Raw genomic sequence first — 18,094 nt, 5'->3', positions numbered from 1 at the left:
TGTGTTTAATATGTAGGTTGACACGAACTTGAATGGCAACTTTTCAGCTAGTCATTTTTATTTTAGTGTACTTTAGCCGCTTTAAGCAATTGTTTTCAAAGGATGGAAAAAAAAGTACCAGTATTGGTATCGGTAATCTAAAACTGTACAGTTCTTTCCTGGTATCACATTGGTATCGGATCGACAACTATATTTTCAGTTCCGTTCACCTCATTAAAAAGGTCAAGGCACTCCTAAAAAATCCAGTACAAAATCAAATTGTTCCAGGAAATGGTGGTAGTACAACATTTTTTATTATTTTCATTGTTTTCAATGTCGAGTTAACGTCAAAATACACATTTAAAAATGTGTATTTGCTCTCTACCTCATACGTGTATAAGTAGCCTGCAATAAATATAAACAAACCACTGAAGTCAAAGATATTGTATTTGTTACGTTTTATATTTTATATTCTGGTTTGCAAAGTTACTTTTTGTCGTAGGTAAGACGGAAGTGAACCAAGTGGGAGGAGACGAAGGCCATCATCACAGTTCATTTCACTGCGACTGTCACGGTAAGACCTTTACCAAATTCATTGTGTTTACGGCTTGTTTGTAAATCCAGAGTGCGCACTAATTCGCTGTGTAAGTTTTAAAATAGGCCCACAGATTAAGAGCTTAACTATCCCGGCAAAGGCTTCCTTAAGCCTCTGCTTAGAAGGTCACGTCTCAACTGTGCTCGCCGGAGAAGTAGCTAGCTGACACTGACAGCGGCTAACGTTAGCACTTAGCAACAGTTGAGTTCATCCGACAGTAAACATGCAGGAATGGGCCAACCAACTATGCGTAAGTAATGCCTGGCTAAACAACAAACATGGCGCACAAGATGAACAAAGTTCTCGGTTAAATTTATCATTTTATTGACTCTGCTGGATTATTCACAGCACAGCCTACTATGCTAACAGTGTTATGCTAGCGAACGCCTCGGTTTCAATTGTAGCTTGATTAACAAACTGTCATTTCCTGTGTATGACACACCGCGCTGGTTCGTAAACAATTCAAGTGTAAAATAATTTTTATAGCAGGTTTTTTTTATCTGCCATATACCCGCCCCTAAGGCTCGTTAGCTAGCCAGCGTATCAGTAACGTATTCGGCCAACTTGAGGCCAGTAGCCTCCCAATGGTGTATACAGCGAAATTAGTTTAGTGGTTTAGCGAGGTCAGTGGACTCCAAAGGTGGCTCTCTTTTAGATCACCATGGTAGCAGGTTTCACACGTACTCGAACCTAAGCGGTATAGAAAGTGGATGGGTGTTCTTTGAATGGTATTCAAGGATGCGTTCACATTGGTCATTTTTGGTCCGGTTAAAATGTTCGGAAGTCGTTTGGGTCAAGTGTGAACGCATTCCAGAATAATAAGCACTGGACCAAACAAGAGTGATGGGTCTAGCGGTATGGAGATCCCTTAAAGTTTAGCTATCACCTCAGGGAAAATCTATTTATTCTCAGTTTTATTTGTACTTGCAACAAACATGAAACATGCATACATTTTTGGTTTCAAAGGACTGGAGTTGACAAAATATGGGGCTTCTGAGCACTTCAACAATGCTTTTTGTTTTGGGGACTTGCGCCATGCCAGTCTCTGGTCCATGTCCACACAGCCTTGCAGTTAAAGTTTCTACCCCAGAATTTTGCAAATTAAATTGTAACGTTTTGAACTTGAACTTGCACCTTGTTGGAAATCGCTGCAAAATGCCATAATGACAACCATGATGACAAATTGTCATCAAGAGGTCATTTAAAGTCACTTCTGTTCTAGCGAGATTGTTGGTCATGTAGTTGCTGACTTAGAAGACTTTAAATCTTGGTTCCTTCAGCAAAATCTATTGTTTTCTCATTTTGTGTTAGCAGACGGCAGGAAGTCCTTTATTTTTCCTGTGTAAAGCTCCCAGGCTTCCTCACTGGAAAATACTCAAGATTCACCCTATTCATTCATTTGCTTTTTCAGGAGAACCGACAATTTGGATCCAAGATGACAGACTCCAAGTATTTCACTACCACCAAAAAAGGTCAGATTCCTTAAGTATTGATTGTATTTATCGTTTTGTAACTTGTCAATTATTCAACAAGGGGTTGGAGAAGACATTCTTTAGTTCCTTGCATCATGATGCAGATGTAAAAGACTCCGAATTGATTTATAAATATCAATAATTCATTGTTAGTGCAGGGCTGGCGGGGACTGAAGTTGGAATGTGAAAGTGCAGCACAGGCGTGACAAGCACTTTAGTAAGAAAAAATGGTATACACAAGTATACTTAATGTAAGAAGTGTATGTGTGTTTTTCTGTTGGTAGAGTGCAGGATATAACTGGGCATAGACTATGCAGTGTTTCCCAATGTATCGGGCGAGCTCTACTTTTATACTACTTTATTATTTATGATTCAATACGGCAGTCTTTCTTACTATGTAAGACCTTTTTAACTGTCTTAATGTTATACATTACAATACTAATGTTCTATGATTCAAATAATCTCCATTATTTATGTATACAGGTGAGATCTTTGAGTTGAAGGCTGAGTTGAACAGCGATAAAAAAGAGAAGAAGAAGGAGGCGGTGAAGAAAGTGATTGCATCTATGACAGTTGGCAAGGATGTCAGGTTAGCATTGGGGCATGGTGTTGAAAACATGCACAGTAAATGTTGAAAATGACATTCCATGTTCACTCTGTTGCCCCTCCAGTGCGCTCTTTCCAGATGTTGTGAACTGCATGCAAACAGACAACCTGGAACTGAAAAAACTGGTCTACCTCTATCTGATGAACTATGCCAAGAGTCAGCCAGACATGGCCATCATGGCTGTCAATACCTTTGTTAAGGTACATACATCTTTCATTGTCTGACATGTTCTGTGTAATGATGTATCCTACTCTGTCCAAACGTATGGTCGGGAGGAGTTCGCCAGGTGTTCCCGTCAACTTCAAATAGAAATTAAAGATGAAGTGTTACAACAATGTAATATTGACGTGTTTAGTAAATGCGTGAATCAATCTCTCCAGGACTGTGAAGACCCTAATCCTTTAATTCGAGCCCTGGCTGTTCGTACCATGGGCTGCATTCGGGTGGACAAGATCACAGAATACTTGTGTGAGCCTCTGAGGAAGTGTTTAAAGGACGAAGACCCTTATGTGAGGAAGACTGCAGCTGTGTGTGTAGCAAAACTCCATGACATCAACGCACAGCTGGTGGAGGATCAGGGCTTCCTGGATACCCTCAAAGACCTCATCTCTGATTCAAATCCCATGGTACGACATGCTTGATATAGCTGGGCCTCTCCACGTTTCTTAGGCACATTAATACAGCAGCTGCCTTCTACTTCTCACCATGTTTAGGTGGTTGCAAATGCAGTGGCAGCACTGTCAGAGATTGCGGAGTCTCATCCCAACAGCAATCTATTGGACCTGAACCCACAGACCATCAACAAGTTGCTGACCGCTTTAAATGAGTGTACAGAGTGGGGTCAGATCTTTATTCTTGACTGTCTAGCCAATTACACACCTCGAGATGACCGCGAGTCTCAAAGGTAAGAGAGCATTACAACCACATTTTTTTTTTTACACACTTATTTTTCATCCTCATCCATTATCTTCTGCATTTACCAGCATATGTGAACGTGTCACACCGCGGCTCTCCCATGCAAACTCGGCTGTGGTGTTGTCTGCTGTCAAAGTCCTGATGAAGTTCATGGAGATGTTGCCCAAAGACCTGGACTATTATGGAACACTGCTGAAGAAGCTGGCCCCTCCTCTTGTCACTCTCCTCTCTGCAGAGCCTGAGTTGCAATATGTAGCACTGAGAAACATCAACCTCATCGTTCAGAGACGGTAAATCTGTCTTTACACCAAAAAAATGACATTAACAAAATAGTTCCTCTATAGAGGCTGAGTGAGTTACATCCATTCCAAACTCAGTTGATGGCTGAAATGATCTTGGGGATGAATTTCAGGCCCGAGATCCTGAAACATGAGATGAAAGTTTTCTTCGTCAAGTACAATGACCCCATCTATGTCAAACTGGAGAAGCTGGATATCATGATCCGCTTAGCATCACAGGCTAATATTGCCCAGGTACACACAACACAACTATAAAACTATCTAAATGCAGTCCTAAGATTCCACCTGTCTTTCTGTAGGTGCTTGCTGAGCTGAAGGAATATGCCACTGAGGTGGATGTGGACTTTGTCCGTAAAGCCGTTCGAGCCATTGGACGATGTGCCATTAAAGTAGAGGTGAGTGGTGGTTAATGCTAGATGCTTGATTTGTTTGATGTGACCAGTACTAATGTTCTTTTCTGTCATTAGCAATCGGCAGAGCGCTGCGTCAGCACGCTGCTCGACCTCATCCAGACTAAGGTTAACTATGTTGTGCAGGAGGCCATCGTGGTCATCAAGGATATATTTCGCAAGTATCCTAACAAGTAAGTACCCTGATGGATATCTAATGTAAAATGAGTTGAACCTCTTTACCAAAGCACTGCATAATCCTAGAAATCTTTACAGCAATTTAACATATACAACATGAAACATCAGTGCCAAGCAGTATTTGATGTAGCTGCTAACTGTTTGGGGATGCTTTTGGTTTGCCCTCGTCACTTTTTAGACATGTATATGATCTATCATTGTTTTGGTTTTGTAACACTCTTCCCTTGATCTATCAGATTAATATTAAAAAATAAAATATTTTCAGTGTAAAACGATGCTTTAGATCAACATAATCTATATCAACATCTACAAGAGTATCTATGAACCAAATGTGAAGCATCCAAAACCCAGCAGTTATAGATGGTCTTCATGGCTCATTTCATGCTACCTGTCTGGTCACCTTTCATCTTTCAGTGAATGTGTAGTATAATCAGTATCACATTCATTGATTGGACTTCGTCTTGTGAAGTGATTCAGGGACCATTTACTACAATCCATTTTTCACGCTATTGGGATATTAGTCATGCATGCTACAACCAAATCCAGCTCTTCACATTTGCATTTTCATTATACCTGTGCTGAAAAGCAGAACTGACAGTCTTGAGCAGCATTTTATATTTGGCATTGTGTTCTAATTTTAAGCCATTATAGTTCAGAGTTTGTATGTATAAAAAAAAAAAAAACAACAACAAAACAATTACTTTCACGGAATGACTTTTTTTTTTTTTTAATATCAAAATGTATCCTGCCTCCATAAGTTAGTGAGCTGTAACTCTTTGGTTCTTGTAGCTCATGATATATTTGCAGCGGTTGAGTGCATTTCCTGATGTTTCCAGGTATGAGAGTGTGATTGCCACTTTGTGTGAAAACCTGGACTCACTGGATGAGCCGGAGGCACGTGCAGCAATGATTTGGATTGTGGGGGAGTATGCTGAGCGTATCGACAATGCTGATGAACTGCTGGAGAGCTTTTTGGAGGGGTTCCATGATGAAAGTACTCAGGTTGGTATTGGAGAGTGCAAGCTGACTGTCCATTTTAATGTTAATATGTGCAGATCAGGGTTTTATGCTGCCGGTTTTGATACCGATCATCCAGGAGTGAAATCGTCCGATACCCATCACACGGATCAATTAAAAGTGTTTCAAATTATTTATGATGAGTGTTTGGGTGAGTCCTCCACCGCAGATAAAGACTGGTCATCTCGTCCGATAAATTCAGTTATTTTCGGGGTATTTGCTTAGCCTTGTGACTGTCACGCATATACAAGCGAGTCCAGTGAGTCCAGCGTTTTGGCTGCATTAGCTGCTGTTTGACGGGTGATTACACTATGAACCTCGAAAACTCGCCATACTCCGTCCTGTGTCTGTTCTTCATATATTGTATTAACTTAAAGGGGGCCTATTATGCTTATTCCACTTTTTTTAACCTATAAATGTAGTTAGAATGTTGTATTCTTGTGTTAAACTATGGCAAAGAAAACTTAGAAGTATGATTGTTTGATTGCAATTATTAGTGAATAGAGAGAGACAACCGTTTCATAATTAACCTCAGGTAAAGAAATGTAATGAAATTGTTAGTAAGGATTTATACAGCGTGCTTATGTTCATTTTCCCTCTAGGTGCAGTTGCAACTTTTAACCGCCATTGTTAAGTTGTTCCTCAAGAAGCCGACAGAAACCCAAGAGCTGGTGCAGCAGGTGCTCAGTCTGGCAACTCAGGTAAGAATTAAAACAGTTTTAAAACACTAATTCATATTGCCACTGTCTTTTGAATGGATATGATTCACAATAAGATAACATGCCAAGTGATTGACTGGCGATCCGTCCAGGGGATGACCCCAAAGTGGCAGAAAATGGTTGGATGGAAATAACCTGCCATCTTATGGTTCTTTCGCCAGGATTCTGACAATCCAGACCTTAGGGACCGTGGCTACATCTACTGGCGTCTGCTCTCTACCGATCCGGTGGCTGCTAAGGAGGTTGTTCTGGCCGAGAAGCCTCTGATCTCCGAGGAGACGGACTTGATTGAGCCCACGCTACTGGAGGAGCTCATATGCCACATCGGCACTCTGGCCTCGGTCTATCACAAGCCACCCAGCGCCTTTGTGGAGGGCAGCCGCGGTGTTCAGCACAAGAGACTTCCTGGCAGTGCTGGATCGTTAGTCACTCTTTTTTTTCTTCTATAAATGAGCAGAGTAGGCAAAGCACATCTGAAGTGGACATGAAATACTTTTCATTTTTTTATATTAAATACACTCCAAAATTTTAAGACCGCTTTAAAAATTTCTAGAATTTACATTTTGCACTGTTGGATTTAAGGGTGTTCTAAGTAGAGTTTTAAAATACAAGAAGAAATAGGAGTGAGATAAAAATATTTTGTTTAGCAATTTATTGCAAAGAACCATTAAACTGAAACAGCAGATAGGAAGTTTAAGACCACAATCCTTACAGGGTCCCTGACATGATTTATCAACTTTGCTTAAGTATGTTATATATATTGTTTGTAATTTTTTTTGAAAGCGAATGGTAAATTAGCCAAAAATGCATTTATGGTTCATGGCGCCAGTCATGACAAGCTAGATCTCGCTGCTCGGTCTCATTTCTGATGTCATCATGGTGACACCTCTGAGCGAACGCAGAGTAAACATATGCTTCTCAAGGTAGATAGTTGACTTGGTTCATTATATTTTTCATTAAAATAGTAGTCATGCCAAAGTGTTGTGTTGCTGCTGGATGTTTACAATATCCGAGCAATGCTGAAAGTTTTTGTTTTTCAAAAGAGGAAGGTTTAAGACAAAAATGGACGAAGTAAGTGCAGAGAATGAGAGACAGATGTGATGTTCTTTGCGGTGATCATTTCCCTAATGGCTATGTTGGAACTCCTTTCCAAGAAGCATTTGGCTTGAAAGTACAAAAACCCTTGACACATTGCTCAAATATTCGCAATAATCACTGTAAACATCCTCTGTCTGTCTTTACCCCATACAGTAGATTAATCATCGCGATTCCCTTCCAAAAAGATGTAGAAAATATTGACTTCTTAATGTTTTTCTTGTCAGTCTACAATGCTACCTTGCCTATATGCTTGATATGTGGTGAAGAAAACAAAAAACACACACATAACAGCCTCGAACGGTCGACCTTTAGAAACTTTTAAGCTGATGTTTTATGGGTCCAGTTTTTTTTGTGGGCAAAATGGCTCTTTTCATAGTAAATGTTGCCAACCCCCGACTTAGAACTAGCAAAATGTAAATTGTTGTGATTTTTCAACTGGTCTTGAAATCAGGAATGTACAACAAATCAAGGTCTACTTCCTGGCAGAGGACGCACATAACGGAATTATGTTTTTTTCACCTTATTGTTTCTCATAGTGGGGAAAGTGTGGAAAGCCCAGATGCAAACACTGCTGCTGTCGCCTCTGAGGTGCCCCCTGCTGTCATCCCATCCCAGGGAGACCTTTTAGGAGATCTCCTCAATCTAGACCTGACACCTACATCCACAACTGGGCCACCACCAGCCTCCTCTGGGATGCAGATGGGGGCTATGGACCTTCTTGGAGGAGGTTTGGATAGCCTGGTAAAGTCTCTTAATTTGTCTTTCAGTGGAATCAGGTCTACATATATCAAAATGTATTTCTGTGAGCTGTCCTTCAGTAATATTCATTGGTCACTGGGACAATGCAAATTCCTCTACTTTCTGTGCTGTCTTTCCTTTTTATTCTTTTTACAATGGTGTGTGTTCCTTCTTTGTTCAATGCTGCACCTGCAGATGGGGGATGAGTCTGAGCCGGTAACTACATGGAGGGGAGGGCACATATCAAAATCATTTTAGTGTTCGATAAATGTGTCTACTTCTGCATTACTTCATTTATCACCCTTCGCCAATTTACTGAGATATTGACAATGGGCATGTAGTTGGAGTCCCAGCTCTTGACTTACTTGTGGGCTCTGCCATGTCTTTCATCTTTCAATCAGTTGCCCGTTCCTCAGCGGACGGATACTCCTCAGTCACCGCAGCCCCCCCATCAGTCCCCATCACCCCCAGATTACTGCTCCACAGAGGTTGGTCCAGGGGACCTCACTGGCACCAGAAGCCCTGTTTCCCCTGTTGTACCAGCGTGACTTCTAGATACCCCAACTCAGCTGTGTTTTTGTTAATGTTTCCACAGTTGATGTAGTTGCTACTTTAGTAAAATGGTACCCATGTTTATTAATACAGTGTTCCACCTCATACACACAATTGTTTACCATTGTTGTGGTTTCGTATCATCATCTTTTTACACTGTTTTTTTGTTGACATCACAATTTTTCCACCACCATTAGTAGGCAGTGTAAGTAAAAGGTTCTGTCTGTTCCTCCTAGTTCCTATGCTTGCAGCTGCTCCCTCGTCATCCAATCGTCCCAAAAGTGCAGAACATTACTTCATGTTGCAAAAGTGAATAACCACACCTTTTTGTCCCCTCACTTTCCAGCTTGGCGGAGACCTTGGAGGAAGTCCGGCTGTAAGTTGTTGTGATTCTTCTCAGGCATTTATTACTTCATGCAGATTTGCACTGATTAATTTCATTTGTTGTTTGATGACCCACAGATCGCGTCTGGTTTAGGTGCTCCGCCTGTTGCAGTGCCGCCGTCTTTCACCGCCCCTGTGAGTGGTGGTCTGGATGACTTGTTCGACCTTGGAGGTGGAGTTGGTTTGCCAGCAGGATCTTATGTACCCACTAAAACCGTTGAGTATAAGAGAAATGCACATTTGAATTGTGTGTAAACATTGGTGGACTTCCAATTTAAGATAAATTGTTTCATTTTTAGGTATGGCTTCCAGCTACGAAGGCTAAGGGTCTGGAAATATCAGGCACTTTTGGCCGCCGAGCTGGGGTCATTCAAATGGAAATGACCCTCACAAACAAAGCAATGAGTGTCATGACTGATTTTGCAATTCAGTTCAACAGAAACAGGTAGATGCCTTGTTTGAAAGAAGTGTCCTGAGCTATCAATGAAGACACGCATTTCTGTGTCTCATGCTTATTTCCCACTGATTTTTTTAGTTTTGGTTTGGCTCCAGCCGGACCTCTACAAGTTCTTACTCCGGTTAGCCCAAACCAGAGTATAGAAGTGGTCCTTCCCCTCAATACTGTGGGACCTGTAATGAAGATGGAGCCTCTCAATAACCTACAGGTAAAATAATTGAAATGTTTACTTCACCTGATGTGGCTGGGTGCTTCCACCTCTATTTTGCCTTCATGATCCGTATTCCTGACCATCAAAAATGTTGAGCACTGTGTTTAACTTTTATCTCACTATACACTATGTCAAAAGTATTTGCTCACACATCCAAATGATCAGAATCAGGTATCCTAATTACTTGGCCTGGCCACAGGTGTACAAAAATCAAGCATGCAGACTGAAGGGGCCGCTCTTAGGAGCTCAGTAAATCCCAGCGTGGAACTGTCAGAGGATGCCACCTGTGCAACAGATGTAGTCGTGACATTTCCTTTCTCCTAAATATTCCACAGTCAACATTCAGCTTTAAACTATCACTTCCCAAATATTACTAGACTTATCTATATTTTTTGAGGAGCAATTAACTTCACTCATTACTGTTATTTTTTCTCATTAGCCCTTTTAAAAAAGCACCTCAAAATAGTGACATGCAGTGGTTTTGATCAGGTAGAATAGCAGATGGAGCTGTGTGCAGCTGTAGAAAGAAGATAAGAGTGTCTCGAGGGATGTTAGTACTGGGGGCAGCCATTAGCGGTTATACAACATGTGACACTTTTGTTTCTCCTGGTGGTCCTGTCTGTTTACTGAGCTTTGATGACCACCACTCTCTACTTTTGACACCCTCTAATTTGTTTCCCTGAAACTTTTGTCAATCTTTTCTCCTTTTATTGATGGTCCTAGAATATTAGTTGGCATGCTCTTTTAAACACCGATGGGTGGTCGCAGTTTTTGTAGCCTTCACTCTGCCACACACTGCCTAAAATGGATTTCATTGCAAATTTGCACATGAAACGGAAGACTTGGTGACTTTGAGGTAGTATTGCGACTGCGGGCTATTCATAATTAATGGCGATCACCCGCTGAGCTAAGCGGGGGGCACTTATCCCTCAAGTCATCAGTTTAGCTAAGATAGCAAATAGCTTAATTTACTACAGCCTCAATAGAAGCTGTGTCTCACCGAATACTCTGTAGGAGGTTTTCAGTATGAACTACTTTGACAAGAGTACATGGTTGACAGTATTACTGTGAGCCTGTATTGTAGTCAGGTCATTTTTAATTTCCGTCACTTTATTCAGAAATCCAAGATTATAAGTGACCGAGTATATACTAAGTGCACACCAAGTTACCGCTTGAATATTCTGTTAAAATAATATTAAATAATAACAAATGTAAATGTTTGTCAAATATCCTCAGTAAAACAATAAATGTACAACAAATTACATAAAAATGTATTCAAAACACACACAAACATAGTACATAGGTGCCCTATATCACTGTCATGAATCAGCTAAGCATCAGGTGAATTGCCAGAGAGACTAACATTATGTTTCCCCACTTTAAAATGGAACAAACGTAGGATATCGTAGTAGATGTATCATACCGTGGTGCTCCCGTGCCATGTCATATCACTTTTGCAAAGCTTGTATCTTAAGCATTTTTTGTTTTGTGAAGCATTAACTGCTCCCACACGTTTGAAGTCTTCGGTTGAATTTTTTTTTGTCCGTGTCGTTTTGTTTGTTGAACTTTTACTCTCAAAATGCCACCTCCGCTTTGACTCCCACCTTGCAACATCGTGGCTTGGAAGCCGGCTTGTGACTTTCTCTGGGTGGGGCAGACCTGTCTACAACACCCACTGTTGCTCAGGTCAAAATACACGCTTTCACTTTTGAGTCCTCAAATATTAAAAAAAAAAACAACAACCGCAGAAAAAGTCGCTAGAGTTGTCTCTGTTCGCTTTTGAGAAAATATGTCGTCAAGGGGGGTTGGAATGTTGCCAGATCTAGTGACAAAATCATTAAATGAATTAAATAAAAAAATAGTGCCGATAGATATTATTTAATTTTTTTTGGATAATGTTTTCATGAATTATATAGCACAATAATGTGCGTACATCATATCAAAGCAATAAACTTGCATTTCTCAAGAGTATTTAAGATTAATCAGAATGTCAAGCTTTTAAATACAATAAATTAGAGAAAATATAACATAATAAATTGAACAAACAAAAGACCATAACAAAATCTGGGGAAAAAAATGGACTGTCAGTCTGTTTCAGAAACATGAACATTGGGTATTATTCCTTAACAGGCAGACAAAGAACAACAGCTAAACAAAAAAGTGTAGACTAGCCACAGGCCATAATGCAAATCTGTAGCCACTTAATTTGACAGACACTGAGCAAGGAACATCATGTCGACCTTGTGTGGTTTAAGGCAGGATCCCTCTGGAATAGCAATGTAACATTTTCTGCGAACTGGTGCTTGTTGCACAAGGAATTGCTCTTTGTGACATGTACGTTCTCCCAAGCAATCTGTACTGTCTGTCATAACATCTGTCACAACATTTTGAAAGACACGGAAGTGTGTGTGAAGAATGTCTGTTTAAGGACAAAATGAGCTGCGTTCATACATAAATGTTCCTCCCGTATTTTGTACACTTAGAAACATCACGGCGTCATCAGGAATTGTGAAACCTTCCTTACATCAAAGCCATAAAAACACAACGGGGTGAAAATATACTAATCGAACCTAAGGTTGCACACTAAACCACACCAGCGTGCTAAACTAAGGTAACCCCCACTAGTTTCCATTTACTCTCTGTAAGATGAGATTCCACCAATTTTCGCCAGTGTTTGTTGCCATTTCAAACTGTTTAGGTCAGGGAGGGCTGTTTAGTATTGTATTGTATTGGCCACGATACTCCCCCCACACGAATGTTCCTTCTCACAATGACAACATTCATTCACATTAAGTGAGTTTCCACAAGATTCTGCTTTAAATCGTAAAATAAATCGTAAATGCTAACAGTGGCCCAACCAGTTATTAGGTTTAGGGAGCAATCACTTTTTCACACACGGTCACGACAGTTTGGGTTGTTTTCTCCCTTAATTACAAAAAGTTTAATTTAAAAAAAAAATGCAATTTTCTTGACGATGTGAAACATTTTAACTGTGACAAACTAAAAATATAAAATAAATCAGGAAGGATTCAAACAATTTGTTAAACGTTTTTATCAAAACACCTACTATATAGTCACCTTTTAGATTCATATTACCCACAATAGCATATGTAATGAGAGAGCATAAGCCATTTAAGACAAACGCATAAATAAAACTTGTGCTTGTTGCAGTAAATGTGTTCCGGTGTAAGTAGGGGAGCAGTATGGTGCACAGGAAGGGATGCTCGGGTTCAGAGTTTAGTTAGTTTGTCGTCGGTTATGGCAGCGGTAGAGATATTGTGTTATTATTGTGCCTGTTGTGAGATCATTTAAACCTGCAATAAAAGCATGTTAAGCTATCAAGTCTGGTGTTTGTCTCAACGAACAAGTACCTCCACCTACAGGTAGTGACCAATTTGGGATATTACATGCACAATATGAATGCGTCTCCGAAATGGCTTATTGTTGTGTTTTGTGTGCCATTTTCATCCTTGAAAATGCTTATTCATTCATTTTCGCGGGCGTGCTGGAGCCTATCCCAACTGTTTTCGGGCGAGAGGTGGAATACACCCTGGACTGGTTGCCAGCCAATTACAGGCACATATAGACAAACAACCATTCACACTCACATTCATACCTATGGACAGTTTGGCGTCGCCAATTAACCTAGTGTATTTTTGGAATGTGGGAGAGGAAGCCAGAGTACCCGGAGAAAACCCATGCATGCACGGGGAGAACATGCAAACACAGAGGTGGCCAAGGGGGGAATCAAACTCGGGTCTCCCAGCTGTGTGGCCTGCGCGCTAACCACTCGCCCGCCATGCAGCCTTCAAAATGCTTAATGTATGCAAAAATCCAATTTGCTTAAATATGCATTCAACCACTTTCAGGCCACATTCAACCATGAAAGAGCATGATTTGCAGAAGTGTTAATATACGTATGATTGGAAAATCAGTAATAGAGGGAAGCTGCAAAATTCAAACTGCCATGTGGCACCAATACACCAAACATGTCCATCTTTGTCAGACACCTGACAAGTTAATTACTTTTCTTGTGCTTTCTCCTGCTACCTTCCTCCTCGAACAACACCGGCCCCTTAGGTGGCCGTTAAGAACAACATTGACGTCTTCTACTTCAGCTGCCAGTACCCTATCAGCATGCTGTTCCTCGAGGATGGGAAAATGGGTGAGTGTATTTGCTGCAGCCCTTGACTCATTGCCGTCAAATCTTACTCACGTCAGAGTGAGTAATGTAGCTCTATAGAAATGTGTACCAGGTTTGTTAAAAGTTACATATACTAATTATATCTTGTGAACATATCGACTGTATATGTGGCTGCAAGCGAATGCATGAAAAGAAGACATTGAATATTTAATTGTTTATTTAAGCACATTGTGTACACCTTATATTTGTCTTATGTGCAGAGCGACAGGTATTCCTCGCCACATGGAAAGATATTCCGAATGACAATGAGTTGCAGTTCCAGCTCAAAGACTGCCATTTCAACTCAGGTGCGAATTCACTGTCGAGTGGCATCACTTTCTCACATTGTCTGAGGATTTTTAAATAGTTATGTTCACTTGGAGCAAAAAGCATTTAATGACAATTCATCATTCACACCACCCTATATATGGATTATTCATAAGTTGCAGCTGAGCCGGAGAGGAATTGCTAATGACAGCTTAATGGATCTTTTCCCCTCACGGATATTTTTTATCCTTGTGAAAAAAAGTTTTGCTTGCTACTCCAGCGCATCAGCATGTCAGAGACTGAGAAGGAAAGTTTTCTTGGTGAATTATTAACTAGACTTTTGCAGCGCTGGGGGATGACAAGTCCTCCACTGGAGCATTGTGATGCTACATTTGGATAGCAGTATCGGAGCATTAGCTTTTCCAGTATTATCAGGTTGCAAATGACTCCCCTGAGGCAATTATTTTCTTCCTTAACCTATTTGTTCGCTAAACAGATGTTGCCTCAAGCAAACTGCAGGGCAGCAACATCTTCACCATAGCCAAGCGGACTGTAGAGGGTCAAGATATGCTGTACCAGTCCATGAAACTTACCAATGGAATTTGGGTCCTGGCTGAGCTGAGGGTGCAGGCCGGAAGCCCCAACCACATGGTGAGTTCACATAGGGTTTGCTAAACTCTGTTGAAACAAAGGCTATCCTTCGCTGACAACAAAACATTACTAATGTGTGTGTGTGTGTGTGTGTGTGTGTGTTACGTGGGCTGTAATTCACATGGTCAGAGCAGAAAGAGGCATGTTCGAAAGTTTGCGTCTCTCGGCAGCCACGTCATAACAGTAACATTACTGTATATACCGTACGTATAGATTTATGAATTCAAGATAAAGAACACTGCAGACAATGTATTACAGCTCACATGTATGAAAGGCTTGATGCCAAGAAAATGGGTACAATCAGTATACAAAAGCAATTATAATTGACCTAGTCTACAATCATTGAGTAGATCACAAACAAAAAAGATGAGTAGAAAATGAGGACATGATGTTATTGATGTGCAGTAATGACATGTGAGACTGATGACAGGGATAGTAGGTGATTATTACTCTGACTCTCATATTAGTGTGCGTATGTGCTTGTCAGCTTCAGTCTGTCATCGCATCGTTATTTGTGACGTTGTGTGTCTGCGATTGTGCCAACTTTGATGGATCATGTTTGGCTTAGAATTTCTGCATGATCCGTCCTGAATGACAACCTTGGTGTGACCTCTTCACTGCTGCTGCACATATCACCTTTTTATTCATAAGCTGTCCTTTTGGTCTGTACAGGATAAACTGCTCAATTGGTCTACTCCTGATTATTTAATAATATGAGCATTAGCTGTGCAGGTATACCTAGTGTTGGGGTCAGTGAATGTATTTCCTTGGGTCCATGTCAAGCGCACACTGCAGTAAAAGTAGATTTCTTTAAGGCAGGGGTGTCAAACTAATGCAATGGAGGGCCGAGACACTACAGTTTTTTCTTTTCAGCCGGTCACTAAAGCAGGTGATTTTAATGATTAACCCTCCTTTGGTTTGACGGAAGGAGCTCGTCAATTAAATCACCTGCTGGAGAAACTGGTTGGAAAGAAAACCTGCAGTGCTTCGGCCCTCTGTCGACACATATGCTTTAAGGATTTACATTTGTTTGGTTCAATATTTGCTGTTGGCAGTGCGCATTGTATTTCCCTGTGTTCCCTCATTAACTCAAATTCAGCATTTAGTGTGCCGCACTGCCTATGTGTGCTTTGGACATGACATGGAGGTTGTTGCTCATTAGTGATACAAAGAGAAGCTGGGGCTGATGCTTCATGTTTGTTCTGACGCTCACTCGGAGCTGCTGCACTTTCTATCTTGGCATGGCATGCTAAAGCCACGCCAGCTGAGGCTATTTTTAGATCTGAGAGAGCAAGGCTTTGCCACTGCGCATTTTTTTTTTTGCCCTCTTGCACTCCCGAAGCAAATATGTTAACACTAATTGTTACACTGGCTGAACAGAGAAGTAGAATAGTTTCACTTTAGCTGCTCCCCAAAGGAAGAAACTTAATTGGCTTCAGCTCTCCCATGACACTTTGCTCCTTGTACTTGCATATTATGGTCTTGTCCCAGTTCTGCACTTCACTTCTATCAGGTTGGACTGAAAATTAGATTGAATGGAGAGAGCCACCATCTCATTCTGCAAGAACAATATCATGAAAGTGAAATTGGAGAAACATTTAGAGCTTTCGGAAAAAAACAATTAGCACTCTTATATTTCAGTGGGGCATGTCTTATCTTGACAGACAGTCATTTCTGTGATTTTATGTCCCCATAGCAACTGTGTGACCACTTACACAGCTGAGGAAGTGTGTGTGTGTGTGTGTGTATATATATATAAAACGTGTAAAAGCAGCTGTGTCGCCATGCTCATAAACTCATACACCGGATCGTCTGGCGATCACCATCCCTACACAATAGTGACATTACTTAATGGGGGCGGGGCACGAAACGGAGAAAGAAAACTGTTTTCCTCATCTATGCGCAAACACTGATGACATCTGGGAAGTGTCCACTTCTCTTGGCAGTGTTTTCCAAAAACGACATTTTTTAGTATACTCTACGAAAGACCTGACCACCTTCTTCTACAAAAAAATGTAACGTGACACTATAATGTAACATGATGTTTATTCCTGATGCAAAATTTTCTACCTGCTCAGTCATTTAATGTTGCTTGATTCTTGTCTTTCTCAGGTCTCTCTGAAGTGCAGAGCCCCCGAGGTTTCCCAGTGTGTTTTCCTGAGCTATGAAGCAGTGTTGAAGAACTGAGAAAAAAAACACTGATGGGCCAGTTGCTCTCCTCTTCTTCTCAGCCCTTGGCAACTTTACACCCGTTGCTGTAGTCAGTTTGTCTTTCATCCAGCGGCTTATTTTGTTTCATCTTTTATTTCCAAATACACATTTTGTCTTTCTGATTTTCCCTTCGATGATTTTGATTCTTACCTAATTTAGTGTGTCTCCTACTAAATGACCTGAATGATGCACATGTGCTGGTCCAGCTCTCGACTCAGCTTGAGCCACCTGTCATCATTTCGACTGCTTCCTTGGTTTGGAGTTGTCGTGTTTTTAGTGTGGAGCATCACGCTCTGTATACTTACTCCTTTTGAATTGCATTGCCCCCCATGTAAGCTTTAACTCTTCTTCCGCGGGTGTTAGATGGAAGTTGGTTGTCTGGGGATATATAGCATAGCATGTTTCTGAAATCTTTAGGCTCATATCTGGATTTTTTTTTTTAATAAACTGAAGCAGCTCTCTCTTTATCATAGTCATTCCAGTGTTCTGGTGTAGAGTGTGGAGTGGCCTGGAGATGAAGGCTGAGGAGGAATAACTCTAAATGATGAAGTTTTGGTTTGTAACATTCTCAAGTAATCAGTGTGCGCGTTTGTATAGCTGGTAAGAACAGCACTCTGTCTCTCATCCTGTGTGTGAAGGACGCCTTCTGTGAAAATAATGTTGGATCAGATTCTTTTTTTTTGATTGACATAATTCTGTTCGTTTTGTGTATGTCATCTGAAAGAGATATTAAAAAGTCTTGATCAATTAATCCGCTCTGCTTTTGGTTCAGGTGTGTTTCAGGCTAATCCTGTCGATATTATGATGCATCACAACCACCTCCTGAAGAGTTTCATTAACAACTTTAACTTGAAGGCCAAGAGATGCTGTCAGCTAGCTCAAAATGCCAAAGGTAATAAATGTAACACTGGTTAAATCACAGCTTTACATATGACATCGTCAATCCTGAGTATTGAGAGCTTTGAAGTGATGTCATGATCTCAAGACAGGTATCTGATTGACCTCTCTTTGGTACATGATACAGTGTGGAGATGTGGTCTCCTGAAGGCCTGACCCATTTTATTGTGTCAGACAAACGACAGACTGTAGATCAGAAAAACTCAACCAGAACCCTGAATGGCCTTCCCCAGTGATCTTCCCAAGCACCATTGC

The 18,094-nt window shown here is 40.9% G+C and overlaps 1 protein-coding gene across 4 annotated transcripts; it reads left to right on the top strand.

Moving 5' to 3' along the window:
- Positions 1–463: 463 nt before the first annotated feature.
- On the top strand, positions 464–17,693 carry ap1b1 (adaptor related protein complex 1 subunit beta 1). Of its 4 annotated transcripts, none has more exons than XM_058071099.1 (24): positions 464–553; positions 1,986–2,046; positions 2,530–2,635; positions 2,718–2,853; positions 3,034–3,279; positions 3,367–3,557; positions 3,637–3,858; positions 3,981–4,101; positions 4,167–4,262; positions 4,335–4,450; positions 5,291–5,456; positions 6,074–6,172; positions 6,352–6,611; positions 7,825–8,029; positions 8,222–8,242; positions 8,428–8,514; positions 8,925–8,954; positions 9,041–9,178; positions 9,262–9,407; positions 9,498–9,627; positions 13,711–13,795; positions 14,035–14,121; positions 14,577–14,731; positions 16,844–17,693. In XM_058071099.1, the coding sequence occupies exons 2-24, from the start codon at positions 2,010–2,012 to the stop codon at positions 16,916–16,918; spliced, it is 2,955 nt and encodes a 984-aa protein (XP_057927082.1). In that variant the 5' UTR covers positions 464–553; positions 1,986–2,009; the 3' UTR covers positions 16,919–17,693. The 4 variants fall into 4 exon arrangements, with proteins under 4 accessions (XP_057927082.1, XP_057927081.1, XP_057927083.1 ...); XM_058071098.1 differs by lacking the exon at positions 464–553 and adding an exon at positions 576–824; XM_058071100.1 differs by lacking the exons at positions 464–553; positions 8,428–8,514 and adding an exon at positions 577–824.
- The last annotated feature ends 401 nt before the right edge of the window (positions 17,694–18,094 follow it).

Source organism: Doryrhamphus excisus, chromosome 4 (genome assembly GCF_030265055.1).
Source record: "Doryrhamphus excisus isolate RoL2022-K1 chromosome 4, RoL_Dexc_1.0, whole genome shotgun sequence".
Classification (NCBI taxonomy): Eukaryota; Metazoa; Chordata; class Actinopteri; order Syngnathiformes; family Syngnathidae; genus Doryrhamphus; species Doryrhamphus excisus.
This window is presented reverse-complemented; position numbering and strand designations above follow the sequence as displayed.